The 13,048-nt window shown below is 30.6% G+C and overlaps 1 protein-coding gene across 2 annotated transcripts in view; it reads right to left on the bottom strand.

The window, feature by feature from the left end:
* Positions 1-2,633: 2,633 nt before the first annotated feature.
* The window catches only part of LOC106690992 (uncharacterized), a 24,192-nt gene continuing 13,777 nt past the window's right edge, over positions 2,634-13,048 (bottom strand). For both annotated transcript variants that reach the window (XM_014436627.3, XM_014436628.3), the window contains exons 5-6: positions 6,299-6,440; positions 2,634-4,025 (exon numbers count right to left, since the gene is read on the bottom strand). In XM_014436627.3, the coding sequence (XP_014292113.1) occupies positions 3,949-4,025; positions 6,299-6,440 (219 nt within the window). In that variant the 3' untranslated portion in view covers positions 2,634-3,948. The remainder of the gene's footprint in view (positions 4,026-6,298; positions 6,441-13,048) is intronic.

Raw genomic sequence — 13,048 nt, forward strand, 5'->3', positions numbered from 1 at the left:
GTTACAAGATGGTTTTAACGATGTTGGGTTACAAGATGGTTTTAACGAGGTTGGGATACAAGATATTTTTAACGAGGTTACATGATGGTTTTAACGAGGTGCAGCATATTGATATCAACTATTGTGAGAGCAATTAAAATAAAGCTCATGACTCTAATTAGCACTCATCAAGATTTAGATTGGCTTAGAAATTGTAACTTCAGAGAACTTGTGTTTCATTTTTATGTTTCCAGATGGATTTCATTAAAAAAAAAAGTTGAAAAATTTCAAGGAATGTAATAAATAAAGGCAGTCTTATAGAACTATAATTAAAATAAATCTACTGAGCTCATACATAATTAATTACTGTTACAGTTTTTACAAATTTATAAACACAAATATTGTTTTTTCTTATTAATAAAATATAGTTTTATATAAATTATGAATTCTTGTTTGTGACTGGATTGTTTATCAATTATAATAAAATTATTATGATGATTTGATTCTGGATTTATATAATGTGGGGAAGATGGTTGGGGTGCGATCAGTGAAGAATACAAAGAAATGAAAACTTATTTATTAGTGCCAACGTTTCAGAAAATCTTCCAAGCCTTCATCAGGGCTAAGAACAAAAACAACATAATAACCAATGAATAAAAGATGTAGTAATAAAAATGATTAGAAAATAACTAACATTATTTATATGAAAATAGTGTTGAAAAACATGAATAGTTTAAGTATTATTATAAGATAGATATCTACATTAGTATTTATTCATTGGTGATTATCTTGATTTTGTTCTTAGCCCTGATGAAGGCATGAAATTCTGGCCAGAACGTTGGCACTGATAAATATGTTATTGCTTATTTGTGTTCACTGACCGAACCCACAATCATCTCATCATAATAAAAATATTCATTTAGTCTCAAAATGTTTAATTTCTTATTACTTCACTCCTACGTTTCGGCCATTCTCAAAGGTAACTTAATTTAAATATTACAGGTACAATGTTGTAAAGTTGTGGACTATTCTGCCTTGCAGTCTTAAGAATTCAAATTATATATAATTTTATATTGTAATATGCTCTTTTTTAGTAAATAGTATATTTTGGTGTATAAAGAGTTTTTAATATGTTTTATTTTATGTATCATTTTAATATTCATTTGTTTTGTTTATCCAAAAAGCAAGCTAACCAAGTTTCATTGTTTATAATAACTTCGTGATTCCAAACAAAGCCAAGATGGCGGTACGTAGAATCAAGGCCACATTAAGCAGAGTCAGATATCATAAAAACTATTTTAACTCTTCCCATCATAATTGAAAATACAGTAAATTAAAGGAAAAATAGAAATCAACAAATAGTGCAAATGAATAATATTCAGAAAATAAATCATTTGGAAAAATCCCTAACTGTTGTGGGACAATCGATGTTTACATGTAACCTCAAGGCAGGTTTTCGTTTTGGAAGAGATTCAGTCGTTGTGTGGACGGGCAGGTGAAAGGATGTCTCCAGGATGAGGAGGTCCTTATGAATTTCTGTCCAGCAAGAGTAGGAAGTCATTTTGGACGCCAGAACAATAGAAAAAAGAAGACACCAAGGATCATAAAAGGAAGATCGTTAGCTTGGTTAGTTTTGTATGCATAAAAATAGATACATGTGTAAAATAGATTATAATTTAATTAATTGTAATTATTGTAAGTGCCTGTTTCTGATTGTCTAGCAACTACACGCCCTGAGATTAAGAGTCTTTTATATTATTAAATTTGAATAAATTTTATTATCAATTTAGTAGTAAAGTTCTTAACTTGAACCCAAGTTATCTCTTATATTTGAAAAAAAGTTATAAAACGAGCAAAATTCATTTTATTTTATTTTTAATAAAAAAAAAAAATATTACAATATATAAATAAAAGTGAACTGGATTCAGAATGACTTGGTTTGAAACAGCTCTAAAGGATTTGAAATAATAATTTGTATCCCCTTTTTTTTTTTTTTTTTTTTTGGGAATCAGCCCAAATGTGAGTTTGAACTGTTACCATTGGTGAAAGCAGAGGGTCAGGGTCGATAGACTAAAATATAATTTGACAAGGACAGAATAGCCTGTGACTTTTAAAAACATTAAAGCTGTGATATTTAAATTATACAATTATCAGACTAGAGGTATATAGTCCAGGTGGCAATCAATAAAGGTTTCAAAATAGTATCAAAAAACTATCTATTGTTAACCGACGTTTCGCTCCCCATTTCAGGGCTTCGCCAGGGCTGATAAGAGTGCTGTTCTGTTCTGAAAGTTGGTAACAGAACAGCATTCTTATCAGCCCTGGCGAAGCCCTGCAAAGTGGAGCGAAACGTGGGTTAACACTAGATAGTTTTTTGATACTATTTTGAAACCTTTATTGATCGTCACCTGGAATATATTCCTCCAGTCTGATAATTGTATAATTTAAATATCAACAGAATAAGAACATGATAATCACCAATGAATAAATACTAATGTAGATATCTATCTTCTAATAATACTTAAACTATTCATATTTTTCAACACTATTTTCATATGCATAATGTTAGTAATTTTCGTATATACAGTTAATAAATTAAATTATACAGTTATGTTTGAGAATGGCCCAAATTTAGGAATTTAGGAATTTGGAGTAATTAGAAAATAAACTTGTTGAGACTTATTATTTTTATTATAATGAGGAGAAGACGATTGGGAAGAACACAAATAAGTAATAACTTATTTATAATATAATTTCACCAGGGCATAATAGCCTGAAACTTTATTACATCATTGTGGCTGTGATATTTAAATTGAGTCATCTCTGAGAATGACTGTAACGGCCGAAACGTAACAGTGATGAAATCAAAAAATTATTTTGTTCTGGGACATGTGTCTCCTAAGAATAAATACATGGTTCATACTTTAAGATTTTTGTCTGGCAAGCATTTTTAAGTTTCCAGTAAGCAAAATGAAATTACATTGAGATCTTGGCTTAACTACTGTTTAGAATGTTAATCAATATATGCTTAACAATATAGTTACAAGGATGCGGAGGTTTGGTTTTACAATAAGTGAAGGAATAGGTGTCGTAGGAAAGAATGGATGAGGACTGGCGAATGGAGATGGGAAGAGAATTTCAGAAGGAGGTTACACGTATGACGAAGGATTTGCTGAAGAAAGCGGTTCTGTAGTAGGGCATATATAAATCAATCGGTTGGGATCTGGTGTTCAATGAGTGGATGGATGAACAAAGAGTGAGGAGATCAAGGATATAGGTAGGTTTTTTGATGTTAAGAACTTGGAATAAGAAAACACCAAGGAGGTATTGCCTTCGGGAGGTTGGATAGAGCCACTTCAACTCGGTATACCAACGGGAGACATAAGAGCGCCTTGGGAACTCAAAGATAAATCTTACGAGGATACTAAGAGGTCCGGAGGTGTTCTGAGGAATGGAATTATGGAATCTTAGGAATTGTTTGAGTAGTTATGGATTTACGTGTTATTTGGGAAATGTGATTATTCCAAATTATTATTAGAGTAATAATAAAATGAGTAGAGTAATAAGAAACTAAATATGTTGAGACTAAATGGATAATTTTATTATACTTGAAAAATTAGTTTGTTTTTAATGATTTGGACTTTGCCTATGGGGTGGAAGCACTGACTTCATTTGTAAAGAAAAATCCAACAGAGCATTTGTCTAAATAATGAGTAATCAATTTAACAAATTATATTGTTTATGTATACTATATTTAAACATATTACATACTTTATCATGTAATATATTTTAGAAAATATATTGAGATTATAAAAAGCAAATATGAGATTAGTAACTTATACTACTTACAAATTTAAATATTTTTAAATTTTTCTTAGCTTAAAGTAATCGGGACTTATTTTCTTATAAAATTTAATTATTGCCAGGAACAAGATATTTAATATAATGTGCAAATTCTTCTTTTCGAATTCAGTATGCTGGAAGAACGCCATCCTTCATTTCTTGGTAATAGTTGTACACCACCCAAACTTGAAGGGTGTTTAAGACTGAAACATATATAATAATTATATTAATGGACTTCGTTAATCGCCATTGAAATGACTTATAAAATAACAAAATGAAATTCCAAGGGAATGCTGTGAGTAACGGACAAAGTCGCTCTCAAAGTACAGAGCCCAGGGGGAGAAAAAAATCAGTTATTTCACCCCAATATTTGATTAAATTAACGAAAACACATGAATTAGAATTTTGCTTATGAAATTTTGTCCTAACAAGTTGAAATTAATTTATTTTGACAAATTCTAAGATAATAATTATTTAATGTACTTTATAGTACATTAGGGGTATTCATGATCTTTGGTTTAACATGAGGGGTATTCATGATCTTTGGTTTAACATGTTAAAGCGTGTTAAATGGAGAAACTCATGTTAAATCGAAAAAAATTGTCTTCTTTTACCGTGGTAAAACGAAATAACATTTAACATGGTAAAACATTTAACATTTAACACAACATCATGAATACCCCTATTAAACTATCTGTGGTTGGTCTGCTGGTAGATATATGTACGTCCAATGGTTCCTGAAATATAGTTTTTTCATGAATTAAACAATTTATCAGAACAACTAGAAATCAACATTTTGTTTTTTTTTACTTAAGCAAATATTATGAAAGCTGATACCCCAACGGAGATAAACGTCATAGACTATGTATTAGTACAAGAGCCGGGAAAAATAAAAATGCAGTCATTTCACCTCAATTTTTCATTATTTTAATGAAAACTATGTAGAATTTACATGTATTTTTTTATTATACATGTATTATTTTATATACGCCCTCAGTTGATGAGCGTGGCAAATTAAATTTTTATTTCATTATATTTAAAAATAAATTTCTTAAAAAATGTACTGAAAAATCAGTAGATAGTGAATTCATTTTGAGAAATTTATATCTCAAAAACCTTTCTACGTACAGATGTCTATAAGCACTCAAATTAAAGCTAGTTTAATGTACTATAAAGTAGTTTATAACGTTTATCTTCGTAGGAGTAGTATTTTTTATGATATTTGACGAAATAAATCCACGAATAATTTCTAGTCAGGTTGAAACCCGTCAGCACAAATAAATAATTTTTTGTTTATATGCTGGCCACACTCCCTCCCCCGACTATCTCCACATAATCTACGACCAACTATCAACACCTCATTAATTTCTAGTTTTTGAGACAAAATGTTTGATTTTTGAAAAATATATCGAAGAAGCCATAAGACGTACATATGTCTGCTATCACTCAAAATAAAGGTAATTTAAATTACTATAAAGTAATTTATGATACTTATCTTCGTAGAGGTAGTAGTTTTTATGATTGCGTTTGAATATAAATTTTTCTCATGAAATTTTGTCCGAACAACTGTAAACCAATTTATTTTAGTAAATGTAATAAAAGCTACTACTACACAAAGATAAATCACATAGGCTGTTCCAGAGTACATTTAACTAGCTTTAATGAGGTGTAGATAGTTACCGTAGATTAATGCTTGAAGAAGTTTGTTGGGGGGTGCGGTCAGCAAAGAACAACATAAATAAACAAAACTATATTTATTTATTTTATGCCGACGTTTCGACCTGAGTTTCAGGTCTTCATCAGGGGTTGTGGCGTAGAAGGAAGGTTGGTAACTGAATGAGTTACCAACCTTTCTACCATTCAGTTACCAACCTTCCTTCTACGCCACAACCCCTGATGAAGACCTGAGACACAGGTCGAAACGTCGGCATAAAATAAATAAATATAGTTTTGTTTATTTATGTTGTTCTTTGCTGACCGCACCCCCCGACAAACTTCTTCAAGCATTAACTAGCTTTAATTTGAGTGCTAATAGGCATCTGTTTGTACGTCAAATAGTTTTTAGATATGGATTCATCAAAGTAAATTAACAAACTTCTGATTTTTCTGAGCATTATTTATTAAAAGTTGCTTTTTAAAAAAAACATTTCTCGGGAACTATTGAACGTAAATAGTTCTATAAGGACTCATATTTTAGCAAATTCGCTCTTCTTAAGTTCCAAATGAAAAATATTTTTTTTAACGTTAAGAACCAACCGCCATTTTTTTATTATTATTAGACTCATCAATTTTGACAAGTTATAAATAGTTTTCATTAAAGTAATAAAAAATTGTATTAAAATAACAGCCTTTTCCTCTTCGGCTCTTGTACTAATATCATAAAATCTGATATTTTCCTTTAGTTATTCATAAAATTCTTATCAATTTTGTATATATTCATTTATTTAATGATTTGAATGATTTTATAGTGACCTACCAAGCCATGTTATCTGATTGGTGAGACTCCCAGGATCGGTGGCCAATAGCATCGACATGAGCTCGAAGAAGATGAGAGACGCAGCCAAACAACATCCAACTCCGTTCACTACGATCCACGTCCATACCAGTTTCGGCTTACGCTGTGAATATTTAAAAAACAACATATTATAGAAAGATAATTTCATTAAAGTTCCAACTAACATGAAACAAGACCACTGTCATTTCAAAATCAGTACTGCACATTCTCCTGACAGTTTTTGAATGTAAACAAGTTGGTTTGTTCCAATGACTGTACAGAGCATGCTAAGTATGGATGTTTTCCTACTAAAACTAGTCCTGTACTTGTTCCATACAGTTCTTCACAATTTAAAGTGGTTGTTGGAACAAACCTTTTATGTAACGTAATTATTAGAACGCTGTATGTAACATGGTAATAGAGACCTAAGAGCACATTCATACCATATTTATTAGATATATATTATTATAATGAAATAAAAAAAAAAACTTCTTCAATACATTCATTTATATGTAAAATATTTATATTCTGCATGAAGAACTCTGAAACCAGCTCGTTTTTCCACTTATGAAGGAAAAAGATTTTAGAATTTATCTCTCAACCGCGTCCTTGAAAACCAGTGGAGGCTGAGCGAGGGCGATAGCTGCAGACGCTCAGGACATTGCCATAACTTTTAATACTAAAAGTGTATTATGGGTAGATAATAATGTTTAAAAATAAAATGCCCCCAGGACATTTTACTTAGTAATAGTAATTTTTTTTACTGAGGTTAACAATAAAATATGGAACCCCGAACTATAAGAGAAGAAAATTTATAAAAGAAACGTTAAGAAAAAAAAGACAAGAATTAAGAAAGACCCAAAATTTGTACCATGTTTAATATAATTGTTTTGGATGCTTGACATTATTCCGGATTTTCAATTTGGTTTCCACGCTATTGTCATTCCACTTCTCATCAACTAGCAAGACTATTTTCAGGAATTTATAGCAAACTGATTTGAAGAAGTACACGTTGCTTGGACTTCCAACAAGCATTTGATAAGGTCTCCCAAACAAAATAAAGAAAGAAGATATTCTGAGCTCATTCCTGTTAGAATAAATAACATAAATTCTATCATCAAACAAATCCATGCTGATACTCCACAAGGTTCAGTCCTTTCTCCCATTCTGTTTAACTTCTATCTTCAAGACATAGTCCAGTTCACACATACATTCATAATTATGTTCGCTGACGATACAGCAATGTTCTCTCAACATAATGACATAATAATCGCTAGAAATACTTTGCAAAGTTACCTTAATGAACTAGAACGATACTTCACTAAATGGATGATTAGTCTGAACATTGAAAAATGTACCCACCGGAACTAATCATCAAAGATAAAAATGTGAAATTGAATCCTGTGTGTGAAACTAAGATACCTGGAAATTCAACAAATAATTAAACTAACCCGAACCTACTCAAAGTTAGCATACTCGATTAAGTAGAAAGTCCAGATTAAAACCAGAAACAGCGATTCTTATTTATAAAACAATACTGCAATAGGGCACTGCTCATGTATGGTTGTGAAGTCTGGGAAGCGGCATCCTTTACGAAAAGGAAAATATTACAATCTTTTCACATTAAAATCCTTAAAATCGCGGTTAATGCCCCTTACTTCGTATGAAATAACCAATTACATCGGAAATTACAAATGGAATCAATAAACGACTGCATCAAAAAGTGGTTCATAAAATTCTCCCTCCCAGTTACCTACAGTTAAAGGAGCAGTGACTTACAACTTGGGAAACCCAACCTCATCCCGAAGACTGAAGCCCAGGATGCTGCAGGACATCCTGTTATTTACTTTGCTATTTACATTATTGTCATTACTACTAGTTTAATTATTTTTTCTATCAGTGTTTTTCTAAAATTATTTTTATTTCATTATAAGTTAATTATTTATTTTATTAAATCTATAAGTGTGATTTGTTTTTGTTAACTTCTCTTTTCATCTCTCTCCAAAAGAATTATTATTATTTTAAACAAAATTTATCGTTATTATTCACAATTGTTCAATAGTTATAGCGTTGTATGCAGTGAGTGGTGTCTTTTGTACGAGATTATGTCCTAACCTCTCCCCATAATTAATCTTTAAACAATCTGTTACAAAATTAGCTATAGTAAAAACTACTAGCTAAAGTTGTCATGGATACGATATTTATCAATGGTCATTCATGAATAAGGGTCGTATCCATGGAGATGTTATCAATTAGTTTCAGTTATAGCTAATTTTTGCCCATCTCTGGTAATAACCATGTAAGGTTCTTCAGGCCGAGTTGTTATTATATAAAAATAATTAATATATAAGTATATTTGGGTGCCCCAAAATCTTGACAAGATACTGAAATTGTACTGCCTGATTATGATCTTACTAGATACCTTACTCTTATGAGAAAATTATTTAAAGAAACAAAACAAAAAACAGATTAGATTAAAAACACGAAACTTTTCTCAGAATCATCCATATACTTCATAGAATAATTAGTACAAGAGCCTGATACATAAGACCTTAAAAGATACTAGTACACACAATTTTAAAAGATATATGTGATAGAAAATTTTAATAGACATAATTATTTGAGAATTTTTAATTAATATACAAAATATTCTACGTTTCGCCTTCAAAGCAAAAGTTTTATTTATTTATTGATATATACAACTACTGTTTATAAAATACAAGTAAATTTGAAGTAAGATCATAGTGGTATGATAGAAGCGTGTAGAGAAACTACCCATTGGTAGCACTTTAAAACATTTTTATAATAGGGGTATTCATGATGTTGTGTTAAATGTTATATGTTTTACCATGTTAAATGTTATATGTTTTACCATGTTAAATGTTATAACTATAGGATTGTGAGCAGCCCTATTTGAAGTCATGTTAAACGTTAAATGCATAAGAGCCCCTAGCGGATTTTCTCAGCAACTTGTTGTATAAGCCTTTATGTTTATAACCTTCCTTCCAGACCCTCATGTTATTGTTTACTTCAGTTTTGATTTAAGTAATTAATTAAAACATGCCTAGAGTGAGTGAAAAGTGGAATTTGTTTAACTTATGAGTGTCTTATTGATCTTCAAACTTGTGAAGAAGAGAATGAAGATGAGATAATTGACAACTGTATTGAAAGTCACAACAACTAATATGGCGGCGATCTCAACTGGTCTATTGTGTGACGTCATTCTCGATTTAACTGACCAAGTAACAGACTCAGCCATGTTAAATGTTATTTCGTTTTACTACGGCAAAAGAAGGCAATTTTTTTCGATTTAACACGCTTTAACATAGATCATGAATACCCCTAATATAAGGTCTCGAGACTATATTCTTTTCAGGCACCTCGGAGGATTGTCTAGAATAGAATAGGAAGCAAGCTTAGAAACTAATGAGTGGTTAGGGAGTTTATCATAGAAGGAGTGATATCTGGTTCGGGCTAGATCGGTTACATAGAGAACATTAAGGTCTTTATGGATGTTTTATTTGTGACAAAGTAAGTGACAAAGGTGCATTGAGGATTGTAGGATTGATTTTGGATTGTAAGGATTGGATACGAGAGGAATTGGAAGGTTTAGTGGAGCCCCAAAGCTCAACTCCATAAGGCAAAATTGGCCTCTTTACGGTCATATAAATGAGTTTTTTGTAATTAGTTCTTTTGTCTACGAAGTGCTGTAATAGTTGGAACCGACGTGTAGTTTTCCGTCTTTTCAGTCTTGTGTGAAGATTCCAAGTCAGTCGTTTGTCCAGATGCTGTCCAAGGTGGCGGATCTGCCCGACTTTAATCACGCTTTTATTTCCTCATCGATTCCGTATTTTCTAGTTACCATAGAACCTAAATACTGAAACTTCTATACCTATTCAAATGTATTTCCTCCTATATCTATATAACCGAGATAATTTTCTACTGCTAACCATATATTTTATTTAATCGGTATTTTTTTATATAATTATTTGTAGTTATATTTAGTTTTATACTTTCCTCGTCTTCATTCAATAATAACATTACATTTATAATGTATAATTAACTACATTTATAATATATAAATAAGAGAGGTAGATAGATAATCGCCTTGTTTTGAACCTGACCGAACCTACTTGCATATCTTATATTATACATATCTTCTTACCTACATGATATTATATTTCATCTGTCACTGTTTTCAATTTACTACCATTCAATTCCACAAATATCAATCAATTAAAATTTTGTACTATTCAATTATCAGTTATCAATTTTTTATCATTTATGATTTAATTCAATATTTTGTATAATTCTAAATTTGTTTGTATACTATTCCTTTTCAATTTATGTTACTCTAAATGTTGTTGTTATCTCTTTTGTTCTATAGCCCTGATGAAGACCTGAAACTCAGGTCGAAACGTGGGCATAAAATAAATAAATATGGTTTTGTTTATTTATGTTGTTCTTTGCTGACCGCACCCTCAGACAAACTTCTCCAAGTATAATACATATAATATGATATATAATATATACCCTGATCTATTCGACAGGGGTTATATGCATAAGTAGGGTTTTATTAAAGGATACTGTAGGACAGGAAGTCATAAGTTTTGATGGGGTCTATTGGAATTTATTTTAATCCTTCAGTTTTGACACCATCCTTTAAGGGTGCTGATAAGAGTTTTAAATACAATGGAAGTATCATTATTCACTGATAGAACACATTCGTCATCAGCATATGGTATAAAATTAATTTTAAAATTATTTGCAGATTTATATCTTATGTTCTTGATTTGAAGTATTGGGCTTCTGTACAAATTGAAGTCAGTCAATTTGTTAGAGTGTGATATAAGCATTTATTTTTGGATTGTTAGTAAGTTGCTTAGTGACAACACTGTGAAAATATCGATTCTAAAACATTGGATGTTTGTCTTTGTTCTACACTACTCCTTGTGTGTTATAGTGAATGTAACAAATAAAACAGAAAACAGTGGGAGATCGAGGATAGACCAGGTTTGATAATGAAAGGAAGACCGTGTGACGACGGAGTGCGGTCAAAGAAAAAAAAATTAAATAGTTGTGTAACTGTTAATTATCAGCCAACATATTGCTCCACGTTAAATGGCTTCAACAGGGCTAGAAGAGATACAAAGATTTAAAGAGGTAAAAATAAATCAACAGTAAATAAAGAATTAAAAAAAAAAGTACAGTGAAGCTTAAAATTAAATAAGGAAAACAATTACGAAGAAAATTAAAGAAAAGGGAAATAACAACAGTTAAAAAAGAAATATAAAAATACAGGCACACAAAACATGGAAAAAGGGAATCAAGGGAAAACATGGGAAGAGTAAAATCAAGAATAAGGATAGGAAGCATACTTGTCAGATGGCAAGCGAGCAAGGAAATGAGTTGGCTGGTAAGAGTGAGAGTGGCCTTAGTTAACTGGTGGTTAAAAATACGTAACTTTAAAAAATAATGTTGAAGTAAACGTATTGAAAAATTAAATGTTTTTTTTTTAATTATTTATTTAATGTAATTTACAACTGTACAAAATAATATAATAGGTAAATATGTAGTATGTTTCATAAACACTTGAAAATCTTGGGAAGGAACCACCCATTGGTGGTACTTCAAACATTAATTTAAATTAGAAGGTCCCGTGGCCATCTTTTTTTCAGACGCCTCGGAGGATTATCAGGGATTGTTAAGGATGAAAGATTAAGAATTAATGGGTTAGGATGGTTAAGGAGTTTGGAATAAAAAGACGCATATCTGTTTTGGGTCAAATCTGCAACGAATGGGATGTTAAGGTCTTTATGAATGAGTTTATTTGTGACGTAATAAAGAGCATCAAGGATTTTACGTAGGATTTTGGATTGTTAAAAATTAAATGTAAAATGATAATATACACAATAGGGAGTGAAATATTCCTCCAAAAAAAGAACGTATACAATACATAATTTATTTTTTTGTATTAGGGGTATTCATGATCTTTAGTTTAACTGTGCAATATTACCAGGTTAAAATGATATAACATGGCTGAGAGTCTCTTGAATGGAGAATAACGTCATGAAACAGACCAGCTGAGCTTGTCACCGTTTTATTTGTTGTCGTGTTAGGTTACTTACTTGTAGTTTTTTGTTTTTTTCTTTTGTCTTGTGTTTTGGACTTTTTAAAAAATATAATCAGTAACCAAACTTTTACACTTCTACTTTTCAATTATTTTAGGCATGTAATAAATACTGTAATCAAAACTTAGAAAAAGCAGTAAACAATAACATCAAGTTTTGAAAGGAATGGCTACTAAACAAGTTGCTCAGAAAATCCGCTAGGTGCTCTTATGCATTAATCATTTAACATAACTTTAAATTGGACTTCTCACAATGCTCTTATAACATTTAATATGGTAAAACATTTTAAATTTAGCACAACATCATGAATACCCATAATGTATACTTCATTATCTATCATTGTTATTGATTTTACTCTAATTACCTTTTTCCATGTTTTTTGTGCCTGTATTTTTATATTTCTTTTTAACCTGTTGTTGTTTTAGTTTTCTTCAATTGCCTAAAGCCTTTTGTTATTCTTATTTAATTTTAAGTTGCACCGTAATTTTATTTTTTAAATTCTTAATTTACATTGTTCATTTATTTTTTACTAAATAATTCAAAACACTGTCCAAATTATAGTCTCAAAACTTTTATTTCTTTTACACGTCCAACGTTTCGG

This window comes from Halyomorpha halys, unplaced genomic scaffold (genome assembly GCF_000696795.3).
Source record: "Halyomorpha halys isolate HHAL.00 unplaced genomic scaffold, Hhal_1.1 Scaffold2023.1, whole genome shotgun sequence".
Classification (NCBI taxonomy): Eukaryota; Metazoa; Arthropoda; class Insecta; order Hemiptera; family Pentatomidae; genus Halyomorpha; species Halyomorpha halys.